The sequence below is a fragment of the Macaca fascicularis genome, chromosome 7 (genome assembly GCF_037993035.2).
Source record: "Macaca fascicularis isolate 582-1 chromosome 7, T2T-MFA8v1.1".
Lineage (NCBI taxonomy): Eukaryota > Metazoa > Chordata > Mammalia > Primates > Cercopithecidae > Macaca > Macaca fascicularis.
In genome coordinates this window covers 69,220,582-69,239,185 of record NC_088381.1, presented here as the reverse complement: position 1 = coordinate 69,239,185, position 18,604 = coordinate 69,220,582, and the positions used below count along the sequence as shown (strand labels likewise).

The window sequence follows — 18,604 nt, the reverse complement described above, 5'->3', positions numbered from 1 at the left end:
CCTTAGTTGGACCCATAAAGTCTACTAGCCAAGGGGTGGGTCCCTATTGTGCTGAAATGTACAAATATAGAAAAACAATATGATAAACCTCTGTGTACTCACTCAAATTCAGTAGTTATCAATTCATGGTCTTTTGTTTTGTTTTTAGTATTTTGTTTTTTTGAGACAGGGTCTCACTCTATCACCCAAGCTGGAGTGCAGTGGCGCGATCAAGGCTCACTGCAGCCTTTACCTCCTGGGCTCAAGCAATCCTCCCACCTCAGCCTCCCGAGTAGCTGTGACTACAGGCACATACCGCCATGCCTGGCTACATGGTCAATCTTGTTTCATTTATGTATCTCCTCCTTGCTCTCTTCCTCTTGCCCTGTGTTATTTTGAGGCCAATTCCAAATGTCACACCATTTTATCTGTAAACATTTCACTCTGTGAAGGCTCTTAATATTCCATTTGTCTGATTGTAGAAAGGCACATAGGGACATGTTATTCCGTATCATTCCCTTGGATCGCCAGGGACATACAGTAGGCACATATAGAACACCTGGATATTGGATCTGTTACCATGCTGGATTGTTGGTGAAGGGCTGCTTTGGCTGGGGCCCTACTTTTCTGCTGAAGGCTGGCTTCCCTCAGGTCTGAGCAGTTACGGTGAAAGAGCACACCCAGATATCTGTTGAGAGGGGAAGGAGAGAAGAGGGAGGAAGAGAGGCATGAGGGAGGGAGCAGGATCTGGAGAGTCAGGGGGCGGAGAGAGAGACAGAGACAGAGAGAGAGGACAGGGGAAGAGAAGAGAGGGAGAGAAAGTGTACCTTGAAGGAAGAAATAGGGGGAGAGAGGATGAGAAAGAGAAGAGTGTGTGTGTGTGTGTGTGTGTGTGTGTGTGTGTGTGTGTGTGTGTGTGTGTATGTACGTAAGAAAAGGGGAATAAGAACAGACACTTGGAAGAGAAACTTTAGCACCTCTTTGACTCACCAGCTCCTAAACTTCTGTGTTGATCTAAGGCAACCATAGAGATGCCTCTAAGAGTAATAGCATGCTCTTTGTGTCCCTCTAGACCTGTCAGTTTAGGAAGCTTTGGAACTGTAGGTTGTCTATGGTAGATGAGACTGGTGGCACCCTCAAAACCACCAAAGAAAGAGTGAATCTGTGGAATGGCCACTTTCTGTTTTCTTTTTGTTTTTCAAGATGGAGTCTCATTCCGTAGCCCAAGCTGGAGTGCAGTGGCGTGATCTCGGCTAACTGCAGCCTTTGCCTCTGGGGCTCAAGTGATTCTCCTGCCTCAGCCTCCCAAGTAGCTGGTACTAGAGGTGTGCACCACCATACCCGGTTAATTTTTTTGTATCTTTCTTAGAGATCTTTTGTATTTTTAGTTTCACCATGTTGACCTGGGTGGTCTCAAACTCCTGAGCTCAGGTGATCCACCCGCCTCGGCCTCCCAAAGTGCTGAGATTACAGGTATGAGCCACCGTGCCCGGCCAACACTGTTTTCTAGGGTCCTTTGCATCGGGATTTGAGGCTTGGTTCACAGCAGGTCTGAGGCTGCTGGCTTCTTGCTTAAATTTAGGGTCCCCTACTACCAAGAGACGATGCATTTACAAAGTTCACTGGGAGGAACACACCAGGATGGTGTGTGAACAAGAGGAGTCCTGTCCCCCTTTTTCTCAAATCTCTGGGTCCTGTTTCCTTCTAACAAAGTGTGGTGCCAGGTTATTGCTGAGATCTGTTTGCAAATAAGGAAAGGTAAAGGGGGTACAGGTTACAAAGTATCAGTTTGTATCTAAATTGTCACCTCTGTGTAAACTGCAGTTGCTGCCAATGCCTAGTGTCTACTTGTCCCAGTCAGTTTTATTGTCTTGTATAATCCCAGCTCCCTCCAGTTCTGTCTTTTTCTCTTTTAAAAAAGATAGCACCTTTATCGAGATATAATTCACATGCCATACAATTTACCCATTTAAAGTGTACAATTCAGTGGCATTTCAGTTTGTTCACAGAGTTGTATTTTCTTTTTTTAGATTTCTTTTCTTTTCTTTCTTTCTTTTTTTTGATAGGGTTTTGCTGTGTCACTTACCCTGGAGTGCAGTGGTGCAATCACAGCTCACTGCAGCCTCAACCTCCCAGGCTCAAGCAATCCTCCCACCTCAGCCTCTTGAGTAGCTGGGACTACAGACATGTGCCACCACTCCTAGCTAATTTTAATTTTAATTTTTTTTTTTTTTTTTTTTGGTGGAGATGGGGTTTTGCCATGTTGCCCAGCTTGTATTGAACTCCTGGCCTTAAATGATCTACCTGCCTCAGCCTCTTGCTTGGGCTTACAGGCACGAGCCATAGTGCCTAGCCAGTATCTTCTTATCTTCTTTCCTTTTCTTTTCTTTCTCTCTTTCTTTTCTTTCTTTTCTTTTCTTTTCTTTCTTTTTGTTGAGACAGTTGTGCTCTGTCGCCCAGGCTTGAGGCTGGAGTGCAGTGGCGTGATCCCAGCACACTATAACCTCTGCCTCCTGGGTTCAAGCGATTCTCCTGCTTTAGCCTCCTAAGTAGCTGAGATTACAGGCGTGCACCACCACACCTGGCTAATTTTTGTATTTTTAGAAGAGACAAGGTTTCATCATGTTAGCCAGGCTGGTCTCATACTCCTGACCTCAAGTGATCCACCTGCCTCAGTCTCCCAAAGTGCTGGGAGTACAGGTGTAAGCCACTGTGCCCAGCCTTTTGTGTCTTTTTTTCTTAAGACTCAGGCCCACCCTGTACCTACCTCTTCCCTATGGTTCTCAGAGCTAGCCTTTTCTTTCCTCTGGTGTCACACTGATCCCATCCTCAAAACAAATGACTTTATGGGACATCGGCCAATGGGCACTCCCCACTGATAAAATATTTAATTTAATCAGCCATTACAGGGATCCAGGATTCATAGACAAGGGCACTTTAGGTAGCCTCCTTCCCACTCGCGAAGTCCTATGACCACTGAAGGTCTCTCTAAAATTTTAAGAAGTGAAACAAAAATTTACATATTTGCAAAATGTTTGATTCATAATAAACCCACTTGGGAATCTGTGACTATCTTGAACAATCTTAACTCTGGACAAATGAGCTTGTCAAATTGTTCCTCCTCCTTTCTTTTTTCTTTTGGAACTGTTGCCCAGGCTAGAGTGCAATAGCATGATCTCAGCTCACTGCAACCTCCACTTCCTGGGTTCAAGCAATTCTCCTGCCTCAGCCTCCTGAGTAGCTGGGATTACAGGTGCCCACTACCATGCTTGGCTAATTTTTGTATTTTTAGTAGAGATGGGGTTTCACCATGTTGGTCAGGCTGGTCTCGAACTCCTGACCTCAGATGATCAGCCCACCTCAGCCTCCTGAAGTGTTGGGAATATAGGCGTGAGCCACTGCACCTGGCCTGTTCCTCCTTTCTAATGGTGGATTACCTTCCTGTAAACACACTGGAATTTACAAAAAGACAATAAGGTAATGAACAATTATATAATATATGCTGGGTGGTGATAAGTGCTGGGAAGAAAATAAAGCAGTGTAAGGGGATAAAGATTGACGGTGGGGTTGGGGATTGGTATCTCATGTAGAATGGTCATGGAAGGTTCCTGACAAAGTGACATTGGATTAAAGGCCTGAAGAAGTGAGGAAGTGAGCCCACCGAGATCTGGTGGGAGAATGTTTCAAGCAGAGGGAATGGTGACTGCAGAGGCTCGGGATGGAGCATGACCAGCATGCCTGAAGAATGTAAGGAGGCCTTTGTGTGCCTGGACAGACTGGGTGAGAGAGAGGCATAGGAGACGGGGGCAGTGCCTTCATCCCGGCTGTGGAGGCTGTGGGAAAGATGGGATTTCACTCTGAGGGAGATGGGATGGTGTTGAAGGGTTTTGAAGAGAGTAGGGACATGATGTGATGTGTGCTTTAACATTTTAAAATTGTTCTCACTCATAGGTGGGAATTGAACATTGAGAACACTTGGACACAGTAAGGGGAACATCGCACACCGGGGCCTGTCGTGGGGTGGGGGGAGGGGGAGGGATAGCATTAGGAGATATACCTAATGTAAATGACGAGTTAACGGGTGCGGCACACCAGCATGGCACATGTATACATATGTAACAAACCTGCCCGTTGTGCACATGTACCCTAGAACTTAACATATATTAAAAAATTTGAAAACAAACTATCTTATTTTTCGAGATGGGATCTCACTGTGTTGCCTAGGCTGGGGTGCAGTGGCTATCCTCAGGTGCATTCCTGGCTCACTGCAGCCTCAAATTCCTGGGCTCAAGTGATCCTCCTGCCTCAGCCTCCTGAGTAGCTGGTACTACAGGCATGGACCACTGTGCCCAGTGGCAACGTACGTTTCAATAGCAATACTCTGGCTGCTGTGTTGGGAGTGACTAGTAGAGGCAAGGGTGGAAGCAAGGAGATCAATTGGCAGGCTTTTGTGGGAACACAGGAGAGAGATGATGGTAGAGGTAGTGAGAAATGGCTGGACTTGAATATATTTTGAAGGTTGTGTTGAGAGGATATGCTTGTGGATTGGATGAAGGGTGTGAAAGAAAGAGAGGTTTAAGCCTAAGCAGCTGGAAGAATGGCATTTTCATTTACTGAAATGGGGAAGGCTGTAGGAGGAAATCAAGAGCTAGATTTTAGACATAGTAGATCTGAGGTGCCTATTAGATATCCAAGTAGAGATCCAAATCTAGAAATAATAATTTAGTGAGTGTCTACTGAGGGGCTTATAAAATAGCAGGAAAGAGAACACTTTACTGAAATGTTCAGTAAACTACAGTAAAGGTAGAAAATTATGATGTGAGGAAGAATAAATAGAGCAAAAGGGAGAGTGAGGTGACTTCTGTGGGAATTCTGTGCGCTTGATGAGCCTCAGTGGTGCCCAAAGATGTTTCCAGTGGATTATGTATGTGTAGGTGCTCAAGAGCAGGGTCTGGGCCTTAGCTTTGTGCCTTCAGTGCCAGTCATAAGTCTTAGCATTTGGTGATGGTTCCCCTCTCTGAGCCTCAGTTCTCCATGTTTAAAAAATGAAGAGTTTGGACTAGACCAGTGCACTAGAATCACCTGGGAAGCTTTGAAAAAAAAAAACCCCAAAAGCAGGGATCCATCCTAGACCTATTGAATCAGAATTTTCATGGTGGAGCCTGTGTATCTGTATTTTTAAGTCATTCCCCATGTTACTCTTTTGCAGTCGGTCCACCAGCAGCCTTCAGACAGGCATTTGGAAGCCCCTGGACCAGATAATTTCTAAGAGCCCCTTCGGCTTTAACATCTTGTGAGTCTTGTTAGAATGTTTGCAATATAATTCTGTCCTTGCAATCTTCAGTTGGCGTGGAAAAGGCATGGCAGGGGGAGAGGAGAAGCTGCCTCTGGGCGAAGGACACCTTGCACAGGGCAAGCAGGGGCAGGTACATCAGCCAGGGGGGTGAAGAGACATCCAGGAATGGCTCTGGGAGCAGTGGGAGCCGTGACAACTCACCTGCCATGGGGAGCCAGGTGTGTTAGGTCACGGAAATAGAGGAGAAAGACATGACCCCAACACAGGAGTCGCTCATATACTGATGGCAAAGACTGACGAGCAAACGAATGATTCCAACCCCCTGTGAGAAGTGCTGCCACAGAGGAAGAGAGGCCTGGGTGTCAGGAGAAAAGTGGAGCAGGAGGAGGGCAGAGGACTGGAGTTGCAGCACTCAGAGAAGGCATCAGAAGGGAACTCTGGAGCCGAAGCTTGGAGATGAGGAGTTCTTAGGCAGGTTTGTGTTTGGGGCCCTGGTGGGTTGGGGTATCAGGTATTCTTCTCTAGTCAGGGGGATAGCTCAAACCCTGGCACAGAGGCATGAGAGAGTGTGAGATAACCACCACTGGGGTCAGAATGAAAGGTATCCTGACAAGTTGCTGGAGAGGGGCAGAGACCACATTGGAATGCATCCTCCATGTGAGGCTGAAGGGTTTGAGCTCCATCCCAAACACCATGGAGATTTTGAACAGGGTCATCTTGGTGATCAGATGTATGTTTCACAGCAAATTTTATGGCAATATGTACATTAGAGGGGCTACACTAAGTGGAGGAAAGACAAGTAAAAAAGGTGGGGTTTTTTTGCCTGAGCCCACTGGGACAGCTGTTTCTTATGTACTGCTGAGAATCTCTTTGGGCCATTTTTTGCTGCTGGCTTGAACAGCAGGTGCCTCATAAAATGAAACATTGGCCGTTGACTGACTCAGAACATCTGAGACTTGGAGTGACATAGACCTATAATCAGGCCTCAGATGTGTATTCAAGAGGCCAGTGAGATGTATATGCTATGGAGTCTGCTTGTCCACCTTAGCAGTTAATTTTTATATAGAAATCCGTAAGTTCTAGATTAATTTGCCCAGCCATTGCAGCCTGGCCTGCTCAAGGACTCAGAGATCTTTAAAGTTAGTTTAATTTTACATACTAAACCAATGCCTACCTAGGGTCTTCACGCAAGTAATTTTTGATACCATAGGAGTGAAAGCCAATTCCATGTGGTCACAATTCCTTATTCTTTTAGCTATACCATTCCCAGTCTGGGGTTTTGTTCTGAGGCTCTTTTTTTTCTGTTTCCTCTGATCCTACTGAAGTTTCACTGAGTTCCCTTCGCTGCCACCCATGAAAGCAGTGTCTCGACGATTAATGTTCCTGCTCGAGTTCAGGCAGAGGCTCTGCACATCTTGGGAGCAGCAGCTTACTCTTGAACTTGTTTGCTTGTTCTGACTTTCCCCTTGTCTGCTTCCATTCCTGGTACGACCTAGGGAGACCCTGTCTCTACAAAATTAAAAGATCTGGCCAGGCATGGTGGTGCATGCCTGCAACCCCAACTACTCAGGAGCCTGAGGCGGGAGGATCACTTGAGCCCAGGAGGTGGAGGCTGAAGTGAGCTATGATCACACCATTGCACTCCAGCCTGGGCGACAGAGTGAGACAAACAAATAAATAAAAACTCTTAACAATTACAAGCAGTAATGCAACACAGATGATACCAGTATTTAAGCCATCGTCAGTCATGTGGGGGAGCAGGGTTGAAAGTTCACCCACAGGTTGTAAAACATCCATCCATCCTTTCTTCCAGTCCTAATACAATGAACAATGGCAAATTCAAGAAAACTTGTGTTTTTTTTGTCTCACAGTTCAGTGTTCCTTAAATCATGCTGCCTTTCACTTTCATTTTATAAATCTACAACATTTTATTTGCTTCCTTGTTTTATTAAACAGAATATATTGACTAGAGATCAAATTTTTCTTAATGCATTTTGGAGTGCCTCTGCCTCCTTAATGTCCTGTTACTGAGCTTTTATTAATCTACTATTACTGAACTTAGCATTGCTGAAGTAACAGATAACAAAGTTTAATGTTACTTGAAATTTGAAGGCTTTGTTGCAGAGGGGGAAAAAGCTCATGGGTTCAGTGTTAAGTCCTTGTTCTTAGTTCCTCGGAACCTTTTTTATTTTTAGATTTGAATATGTGAATGTTACTACATTTATATATTTTTGTACCTGTGATAATTCAGGATATTTTCTGACAATAGATAAAATCATCTTTTGTCTACATCTTTTATTTCTTTTTTTAACAAGTCACCACCCACCAGGGGTTTAATTCTCCCAATAAAAAGGTCAGTTCAGAGAGGGGCCCTGCCTTGTCCCCATCCAGGGGTGAAGATCTACAGAGCACCCTGGGAATGTCCAAGCCCAGTACATATTTTATTTCAAACTTCAAAATACTGCCCTCTTCTCTCTAGTATTATGAGGTTTGATGAACAAACCTATAATTTAGTTATACTTTCCCCTTTCTCCTAAATTTTCATCTTCTCCAGAAAAAGAAATAGAGCTCTAATTTTTAGGCTCTCATTAGAAAGCTGTTTCATTTACTTTATAACTTCAATCTCTGAGATTTCTCAGGACCTCTTCCAACTCTGGTATGTTTTTCTTGAGGTATAGGGAACCCAAACTGCACAGCACATGTAGCTACAGACACAGAGTGGTTTTGAATAAGGGCAGGATCACAAGTTCTAATTTGCTTACAGTGTTCTTTCTGATAATGCCCAGCATTTTCTGGACCTTTTGTGATCAAACATGCAATGTGGTATCTTAAGGGAACAGTCTAAGCTGATTGAACAGTGTAGCTTAAAATCCATTATTCTAAAAGTATAGTTGGTATTGCTTTTCTCTGAGTGTTCCTTCACATTTGCCTTCACTGATGGTCACTTGCTATAATTTTGCCTATTTATACAGCCTCATGAGAACCTGTCTTTTAATTTTGCGTTTTGATTAGGAACAGCTTTAAGGCCATTTGCAAACTTGAAGGTTTTACTTTATTGCTTCTACAAATATTTATTGAGTACCTAATGGGGAATCCAGTGATGAGTGAAATAGATAAGCCTCTTCCTTCATGAAACTTACATCCTAACATTCTTCTACTAGATTATTGGGTCCCAAAGCATTTATATAATTATGAAGACTTCCTTTTTAAAATAAATTTTTCATGAGTCATTATTCGGTAGTGGTGTGTCTAATGGCTGGTCCTTGAGAACACATATGTGGATGTGAAGCTGGGTTCCTTTACGGGTTGGAAACCACCATTCTAGGTAATTTATGAAAGCGTAAAGCTCTAGTCCAAAACTAGTCAATGGGTTAAAAAAACTCTACTGGTTATATTTCCCCATGAATGAGAATTACATGAAGACATACATACGGATGCACACAGATAACATACCTTCACCCAAGTTTTATGGAAGTCAGTTGTTATTTTGTTCTGGTTTTGTTTTTTTTTTGTTTTTTTTTTGGTGGGATCTTAGTATTTAAAGTCTGTAGAAATTTTGTCTACTAGTCTACTAGTTCTGCCATAATTATATATAATCATACTTTTTTTTTTTTCTTTGAGACAGAGTCCTCACTCTGTTGCTTAGGCTGGAGTGCAATAATGCCATCTCAGCTCACTGTAACCTCTGCCTCCCAGGTTCAAGCAATTCTCCTGCCCCTAGTTGAGATTACAGGTGTGTGCCACCATGCCCGGCTAGGTTTTGTATTTTTAGTAGAGACAGGATTTTGCCATGTTGGTCAGGCTGGTCTCAAACTCCTGACTTCAGGCGATCCACCCACCTTGGCCTCCCAAAGTGCTGAGATTACAGGCATGAGCTACAGCACCTGGCCACTGTTTTCTTTTTCTTTTCCTAAGATAGGGTCTCGTTCTGCCACCTGGGCTGGAGTGCGGTGGCACAATATTGGCTTACTGCAACCTCTGCCTCCCAGGTTCAAGTGATTCTCCTGCCTCAGCCTCCTAAGTAGCTGAGACTACAGGCATCTGCCACCATAGCTGGCTAATTTTTGTGTTTTTGGTAGAGACAGGGTTTCACCATGTTGGCCAGGCTGGTCTCGAACTCCTGACCTCAAGGGATCCCCTGCCTCAACTTCCCAAAGTGCTGAATTACAGTCATGAGCCACCGTATCCAGCCAATCATACTGGGTTTTATTGTTGTTGTTGTTTGAGACAGAGTCTCGCTCTGTTGCCCAGGCTGGAGTGCAGTGACGTGATCTTAGCTCATTGCAACCTCCACCTCCTGGATTCAAGAGGTTCTCCTGCATCAGCCTCCCAAGTAGCTGGGTTTACAGGTGCGTACCACCATTCCCAGCTAATTTTTGTATTTTTAGTAGAGGTGGGTTTCACTATGTTGGCCAGTCTGGTCTCCAACTGACCTCAGGTGATCTGCCCACCTCAGCCTCCCGAAGTGCTGGGATTACGGGCGTGAGCCACTGCGCCCAGCCGAATCATATTGTTTTTATACCCTCAAATAATTCCAACAGGGTGATTTGGCATGCTGAGGCCCTTTCAAAACTAAGATGCTCCTTACCCACATCTAGTTGATATGTTTACTTAAATGTTTGGTAAAATTTCCTGGGCAAACTAGTAGACCCTGTAATAAACAATAAGATTTATGTTCATCTTTAAAAAATATTTCCAGATATTCCCTAGGTAGAAACTTATTCTGAGAGATGGTATAGTCGTCAGTCTGCCAGTCTTGGAGTTGTTCTTTACCCCCAAGGGGGCTGTTCATATTGTTGCAAATTCCATTATCTCACCTTTGAGTGAAATTTACTCCCAGCCTCCAAACCAGTGATCCTGCCTTGCCTCTTGACTAGGCCACTCTAGATCACTCAGTGAGCTCACCAGGTCTGGATCTATCTAGCTTGTTCAGTGAGACATGGGGTCTCACTATGTTGCCTAGGCTGGTCTTGAACTCCTAGGCTCAAGCCATCATCCCACCTTGGCCTCCCACCAAAGTGCTAAAAATAATGAAGTTACGTAAGTAATGCAATTTGAAACAAATAGTTTGAATAATTTTAAAATGAAGATAAACAAAAGAGAAAATAATTTTATCTGTTGAGATACTATTTTTTTTTTTTTTTTTTTGAAACGGAGTCTAGCTCTGTCGCCCAGACTGGAGTGCAGTGGCACGATCTTGGCTTACTGCAACCTCCACCTCTGGGTTCACGCCATTCTCCTGCCTCAGCCTCCTGAGTAGCTGGGACTACAGGCACCTGCCATCACACGCCCAGCTAATTTTTTTGTATTTCTAGTAGACACAGGGTTTCACCGTCTTAGCCAGGATGGTCTTGATCTCCTGACCTCGTGATCCGCCCACCTCGGCTTCCCAAAGTGCTGGGATAACAGGCATGAGCCACCACTCCCAGCCGAGATACTTTTAACATTTGGAATATTCTTGTAACCTAACTCCATTCTGGAGTATTTTTTCTAGTCTGTCCATTTGTCTTTCCTCTTTTAATTGTGTGCTTATCACCCTCACTCATTTTTCTAATGGGTTGCTTATCTTTTATTTATTGCTTTGTAAGGGCTTTTTGTTTTTGTTTTTGTTTTAAGGAGCAGAGAGTTTGATAGGCAAGAAGGAAGGGAGAAGACAGAAGGAGGACGCTCCCCTGTACAGAGACAAAGGGAGGGGGGGGCTCCAAAGCCGAAAACGGAGGTCCCCACCGGCCACGGATACTGGTCAGGTATATATGCAGAGGCTGGAGGAGGCGGTGTTTGATTTGCATAGGGCTCAGAGGATTGGTTTGACTAGTCATGCCATTCACGTAGAGAAAAAGCTGGCCCTCCCACCCTAGTCTTTTAATATACAAATGCATGATGCCATGACGTTCTACACACGTGAGGATATGTGGGGGTGGCCATGTTGCCAGGAACTTGCAGGGAAAGGGCAAGAAGGCTGCGGGAATCTCCATGTTTGGGTGGACCCAGTTTCTAATGGCCGACTTGCATATCAAAGGTTGCTGGCCTGGCTCTAAGAGCCCGGGCTTTACAAGAAACTTTTCCAGAGATGCTTTAAAACTTCCCAGTGACCCCTTTTCCTACAACACTCCCCCACTGTGGAGATGCCACACTAACTCTGTTAGTGGGTTTTGGGCGACGACTCTTTCTGGCTACTTCCTGCTGAAAAGGGACGTCAAATGGGGAACAGCAGCTAGGGCTCCTCCTGGGGTTGATCTAAGAGTCCTCAGAAGATGGCGTGTCCATGTGTGGTTCAGTTTGTAGCACCATTTGGAGTTTGATTGCAGTCTGATGATTGAATTTCCTTTCCTGGCCCATGCACCAAAATGATACGGCTCTGATGAGTGGAGGAACACTAGGGTTCTTGGTCCTCATGCCGGTTTAGAGAAAATGACACAGACACGACGTGGAGTGGTTTTAAGGAGTGGAGCATTTAATAGGCAAGAAGGAAGGGAGAAGACAGAAGGAAGAAACTCCCTTGTACAGAGACAGATGGAGGGGGCTCCAAAGCCGAAAGAGGAGGTCCCTCTATAAGGGCTTTTTATGTCTTAGTTAAGATATCAAGGATAATTATATGTTGCAAATATTCCTTTTGATTTGTTGTTTGCCTTTTAACTTTGTGCTGGCAGGTTTTTGGTAAATAGAACTTTTTTATTGGTTTTTTCTTTACAGTTTCTTCTTTTGCTTTATAACAGGGTACATTTTGATTAATTTCTATTTAAAAACAATGTGATGCTTTAGAGCAAGGTTCAAGTAAATATAAACATGTAGGTACACGGTAGAGTACCTTATTCACAGTTATTGATTACTGCTGTTTTTGGTTTTTCTTACTGGGGCTAAATAGAAAACAGGATGTGATCTTTGGCTTTTAAAGGCTTTCAGCTTTGGCATTTAAAACATTCTTCTTAAAAATAGAGAGAGTCTCACTGTGTTCCCCGGCTACTCTCAAACTCCTGGGCTCAAGTGATCCTCCTCCCTTGGCCTCCCAAAGTGCTAAGATTACAGGTGTGAGCTACTGTACCTGACCTAAAATCTCATAAAGTTTTTTTTCTGCTGCTAATATTGAGCTCTCACACCATTTACTAGCTCTGATTTTCCAGCAAAAGATACTCACTTTACTTCTGACCATTCTCAGTCAATCCCTGAGATTTCTCTATGAGGAGAGCTTTACTTCTGATGTAATCTTTCTCTGCTTCAAGCCTCTGCAACTTCATATTAGATAATAGCAAACTCCCAGCTAATCCTTATACACACAATCAACTTCTCCTCTTCTCCCACATGCTTTCTCCATCTCCTAAATGAGAGCTGGGAAATCTGTTCTGCCCTTTCCCCTCAATCTTTTTTTTCGTAGACAGTTTTGTTTTGTTTTTTTGAGATGGAGTCTCGGTCTGTTGCCCAGGCTGGAGTGCAGTTGCAAGATCTCGACTCACTGCAACCTTCTCCTCCTGGGTTCAAGTGATTCTCCTGCTTCAGCCTCCCAGGTAGCTGGGACTACAGGTGTGTCCCAACCAATTTTTGTAGTTTTAGTAGAGACGAGATTTCACTGTGTTGGCCAGGCTGGTCTCGAACTCCTGACCTCAGGTGATCCACTTGCCTCGGCCTCCAAAAGTGCTGGGATTACAGGAGTGAGCCACTGTGCCTGGCCTTTCCTAGACATTTAAAAGAAAGAAAGAACAAAAAAGAAATAAAAAAGAAGCTTATAAAGCAAATATCATGCAGGTGTTTCCTTATAGTTATGATCACCCTGCATAGTAAGTCACTTGGTATTGAGTACCCACTGCTTTCAGTGACATCGGGTATGTTCCTCTTGTTTATGGGTTCCAACACCTCCTACTCCAAGAGACAAACATTTGTTCTGTTCAAAACTTTATATCTCATTCCAGTGGTGTATTCTGCCAACCCATGTTTAGATAATTGGTATTGCACTTTATTATTACCATAATTAGATATCTTCCCAATGGGAGGGAGTATAATTTTCATTTTCTGTGAGAACTCTTATGCAGGCAGATGTGTTTTGCTGGGAGTTGGGAGAGGGGCAAGAACCAAAGCTGGAAACCTGTTGATCCCATGGGGTGGTAAGAGATATACCTCTGCTATGCCACCTGCTGCCCTGTGGTTCTGAGTGGGTTTTTGTTGTTACTGTTGTTATTTTTCCCTTTAAAAATTATAAAAGCAGTCTATCAGCCCCCTAAAAAAGTTTTGAAAAACTAATCCAATAGTAATTCCACTACTCTGCACATAATCATTTTCATTTTTTTTTTTAAATCTTGACTCAAATGCATGCATAATTTTACATTGTTATAGTCTGACAACATTTTTGTATTAGTCTTTTTAAACTTGACATTATAAGTAATTGTCCTTGTTGCTATATAGATTTCATAGTGAGAATTTTTTTAAATTAATTAATTAATTTATTTATTTAGAGATGGAGTCTCACTCCGTCGCCCAGGCTGGGGTGCAGTGGTGCGATCTTGACTCATGGCAACCTCTGCCTCCTGGGATCAAGTGATTCTCCTGCCTCAGCCTCCGGAGTAGCTGGGATTACAGGCGCCCACCACCACACCTGGCTAATTTTTGTATTTTTAGTAGAGACAGGGTTTCACCATGGTGGCCAGGCTGGTCTTGAACTCCTGACCTCAAGCTATCCGCCTGCCTCAGCCTTCCAAAATGCTGGGATTACAGGCAAGAGCCACCACGCCCGGCCCATAATGAGAATTTTTAATGACTGCATTACAGCCTATTAAGTATTTTTTTTTTTTTTTTGGTCTTAAGACATTTAAATTCTTTTTGTGTGTGTCACTCTCTTTTGTGCTTTTTAAATAATGCTGTAACATATCATTTTTGCATATAGTTTTTGAGAATTTTTGTTCTTAGGATAAATTTCTGGAAGTGGGGTTCCTGGACCTAAAGTTTGCCACTTTTCTGGTTCTGTGAAGCTACCATACTGCTTTCTAAAAGAATTGTGCCAGTCTGCATCCTGAAAGGTTTTCAACATAAATGTGACATAAGAAACACGTAAGCCAGTAAAGGCCCTGGAGTGCTGAAGCAGATCCAGGTTTTAAAGGGACATGGTGAGGTTTTTCTTCTCCCTCCAGCAGGTTTGAGCCAGCCAGTTTCATGTTTCATCTTAAGTGTGAGTTTTATGAGAATTTCCTAATGGAAGATCTCTCTAGGGCCTTGTGTTTCCCATGTTGCAGTAGTTCTGTAGCTCTGCTTCCCCAGATCATGAAGGAACCAGGTGCATGAAGTTAAAATAGAATTATTATCTTATTCTTTGTATATTAAGTCAAAATAGAATTTAGGCTTCCCCCAAATTGTCAACTGACCAATTTGATAACTGTTGGTACTTTGCAAGTCACCTTGCTCCTCAGGTTTAATGGAGGAGCATTTACCAACTGGTAACAGTTTTAGGGTGAAAAGGAATCAAGTGTGTCTGCTGAACAGAGAAAAAATACCTAGGGATGATGTAATTTTCTAGAGTTTATTAATAAGACAACACAAATAGCAAATCATTTTGGATTTGATTGAATTTATGCAGCAAAAACCCCCAAAGTTATATAAAGTTAGTGAGTAATTGCTAAGAGTAAATTAGCAGAAGAAGTTATAGCCAGGTTCTATGTATTAATCAGTAGTTTTCTAAAGGCTGGAAGTGCTGAGTGGCTTTTTGCTAGTGCACATGATCATGGAGGGATGAGGTTCCCTGAGAAGCTGGGGGAGTATGGTAGGAGCATATTCTTTGTGGCTTTGTAACTAGCCGTCAATTTCCAGGTACTGAGGTTTAAGATCATCCAAGCAGGCTTGTCGCTACATCTCACTACTCTTTCCATCTCTGCCCCCACCTCTCCAGCATTTTAGAAACCTGTTGAGGTAAAACTGAGGTGGGTGGCTTCCTGTCATAGTATGTGGGGTTTTGCATGGGTGTCCTGGCTGTGTGTGCATTAGTTTGATGGGTGTGTAGTGAAGATGGTCCAATGGGACCCTGGTGGTCACTGATTCTGTTCTCTGTTTCTGTTATAGCCCTTGCCAGCATCCAGCCATGGGGGATATGAAAACCCCAGATTTTGATGACCTTCTGGCTGCCTTTGACATCCCAGACCCCACCAGCCTTGATGCCAAGGAGGCCATCCAGACACCCAGTGAGGACAATGAGAGTCCCCTCAAACCTCCAGGCATATGTATGGATGAAAGTGTGTCCTTGTCTCACTCAGGATCAGCCCCTGATGTGCCGGCCGTGAGTGTCATTGTCAAGAACACCAGCCGCCAGGAGTCGTTTGAAGCAGAGAAGGACCACATTACTCCCAGTCTCCTACACAATGGATTCCGGGGCTCAGATCTGCCTCCAGATCCCCACAACTGTGGGAAATTTGATTCTACTTTTATGAATGGAGACAGTGCCAGGAGTTTCCCTGGCAAACTGGAGCCTCCCAAGTCAGAGCCATTACCCACCTTCAACCAGTTCAGTCCAATCTCCAGCCCAGAACCTGAGGATCCCATCAAAGATAACGGATTCGGGATAAAGCCCAAACACTCTGACAGTTATTTCCCACCCGCTCTTGGGTGCGGAGCTGCGGGGGGCCCAGTCCTGGAGGCTCTGGCTAAGTTTCCGGTTCCAGAGCTGCATATGTTTGATCATTTTTGTAAGAAAGAACCCAAGCCAGAACCCCTGCCCTTGGGGAGCCAGCAGGAACACGAGCGAGGTGGGCAGAACGCAGTGGAACCTCACAAGGATCCGGATGCCACTCAGTTCTTTGGGGAAGCTTTGGAGTTCAACAGCCATCCTAGCAACAGTGTCGGAGAGTCCAAGGGGCTTGCCCGGGAGCTTGGTACCTGCTCATCAGTCCCCCCTAGGCAGCGTCTAAAGCCAGCTCATTCCAAGCTGTCCTCTTGTGTGGCAGCCTTGGTGGCCTTGCAGGCCAAAAGAGTGGCTAGTGTCACTAAGGAGGATCAGCCTGGCCACACAAAGGATCTCTCAGGGCCCGCTAAAGAGGGTTCTAAAGGTAGCCCCAAAATGCCCAAGTCACCAAAGAGTCCCCGGAGCCCTCTGGAGGCCACTAGAAAAAGTATCAAGCCATCAGACAGCCCTCGTAGCATCTGCAGTGACAGCAGCAGCAAAGGCTCACCGTCTGTGGCTGCCAGCTCCCCACCAGCAATTCCCAAAGTGAGAATCAAAACCATTAAAACATCATCAGGGGAAATCAAACGGACTGTCACAAGGATCCTGCCAGATCCTGATGATCCAAGTAAGTCCCCTGTTGGGTCACCTCTAGGGAGTGCCATTGCTGAGGCCCCAAGCGAGGTGCCAGGGGATGAGGTGCCTGTGGAAGAGCACTTTCCTGAGGCAGGCACAAATTCAGGGAGCCCCCAGGGGGCCAGGAAAGGGGACGAGAGCATGACAAAGGCCAGTGACTCTTCATCTCCCTGCTGCAGTTCTGGGCCCCAGGTCCCAAAGGGGGCTGCCCCAGGCTCACAGACAGGCAAGAAGCAACAGAGCACAGCACTGCAGGCATCCACCCTGGCCCCTGCCAACCTCCTACCCAAAGCCGTGCACTTGGCCAACCTGAACCTCGTCCCCCACAGTGTTGCTGCATCAGTGACAGCCAAGTCCTCAGTGCAAAGACGGAGCCAGCCACAGCTTACACAAATGTCGGTGCCCCTGGTCCACCAGGTGAAAAAGGCTGCTCCACTGATTGTAGAGGTCTTCAACAAGGTCCTCCATAGCTCCAACCCCGTGCCCGTCTACGCGCCAAATCTCAGCCCGCCTGCGGACAGCAGGATCCACGTGCCGGCCAGTGGGTACTGCTGCCTGGAGTGTGGAGACGCATTTGCCTTAGAGAAGAGCCTGAGCCAGCACTATGGCCGGCGGAGCGTCCACATTGAGGTACTGTGCACACTGTGCTCTAAGACGCTGCTCTTCTTCAACAAGTGCAGCCTGCTCCGGCATGCCCGTGACCACAAGAGCAAGGGGCTCGTCATGCAGTGTTCCCAGCTGCTGGTGAAGCCCATCTCTGCAGACCAAATGTTCGTGTCGGCCCCTGTGAACTCCACGGCACCAGCAGCCCCAGCCCCTTCATCGTCTCCCAAACATGGCCTCACTTCGGGCAGTGCCAGTCCTCCTCCTCCAGCCTTGCCACTCTACCCAGACCCTGTGAGGCTCATCCGGTACTCAATCAAGTGTCTTGAATGTCACAAGCAGATGCGGGACTACATGGTCCTGGCTGCACATTTCCAGAGGACAACAGAGGAGACAGAGGGGCTGGTAAGCAGACCCTCACTGTTATGGGTATTGGGCCCCTGGCTCACACAGGTTCCATGACTGGGCATGGAGAGGAAAGCTCATTGATATGGGGGCAGTGATGGAATCTTATGAGTCTTAGAAGAGGACGTCTGCCTGAATATTTAGTGCTTGGTGTTTGTTGGAAAAGGTGTCCTGCCCATTACTGAGGTGAGACCCTAAATTAGCAAGTGTATTTATGGACATGTCCCATTTCCATTTAGCTTTCCCTCAAAGGGTCTGTCAAGGCCCAGTGTCAGGCCAGAGATAGGTCTTTACTGCATGATCTCCCTCTGGTCTCTGGCAGGTGTCAGCACAGTCTTAGCATGTGACCAAGGAACTTGGGGACAGAGATAGGTGAGTCACCGCCCCTGCACCTCAGTCTGTTCTAAGAACTTTGTCTTTTTTTTTTCACTTGAGACGGAGTCTCGCTCTGTCGCCCAGGCTGGAGTGCACTGGTGGGATCTCAGCTCACTGCAGCCTCTGTCTCCGGGGTTCAAGAGATTCTTGTGCCTCAGCCTCCCCAAGTAGCTGGGACTACAGGCGTGCACCACCATGCCTAGCTAATGTTTATATTTTTGGTAGAGACGGGGTTTCACCATGTTGCCTAGGCTGTTCTTAAACTCCTGGCCTCAAGTGATCTGCCCACCTTGGCCTCCCAGAGTGCGGGGATTATAGGTGTGAGCCACTGTGCCCAGCCAAAGAACTGTGTCTTTAATAAGTTGTTCTGACCTGCAGTGACACAGCTGTTTTTGCAGTCCAGTGACATAGCTGTTTTTGCAGTCCTTTTGTGGAAACTGCAGTAGGGCCAAAGGCAAGGCTGGGGTAGAAGGAAGGAGAGTGGACAGACATGTGGGGCCTGTGGCAGAGGTTTTTGGAGCCTCCTTCTTTCAACTGCATTCTCACCACTCCAGGAAAGCAACTGTGTTTATCTGCTTGTTTTGATTCTTGGTTATGCTTGATGAGATTCATTTAAAAAAAAAAAAAAAAAAAAAAAGGCCTTCTGCACTGAGAATACCCTTTGGCGCCTTCTGTGT

At 45.4% G+C, this 18,604-nt stretch overlaps 1 protein-coding gene across 13 annotated transcripts in view; it reads left to right on the top strand.

The window, feature by feature from the left end:
• Positions 1-18,604, top strand: part of ZNF592 (zinc finger protein 592) — a 54,896-nt gene that overhangs the window by 16,985 nt on the left and 19,307 nt on the right. For 4 of the 13 annotated variants that reach the window (XM_065548353.2, XM_065548346.2, XM_065548345.2 and 1 more), the window contains one exon: positions 15,314-17,552. In XM_065548353.2, coding sequence (XP_065404425.1) covers positions 15,333-17,552 — 2,220 coding nt within the window. In that variant the 5' untranslated portion in view covers positions 15,314-15,332. Of the gene's footprint in view, positions 1-5,188; positions 5,751-10,891; positions 11,023-15,313; positions 17,739-18,604 lie in introns of those variants that run through there. The other 9 variants (XM_065548352.2, XM_065548347.2, XM_065548348.2 and 6 more) reach the window with 6 other exon arrangements.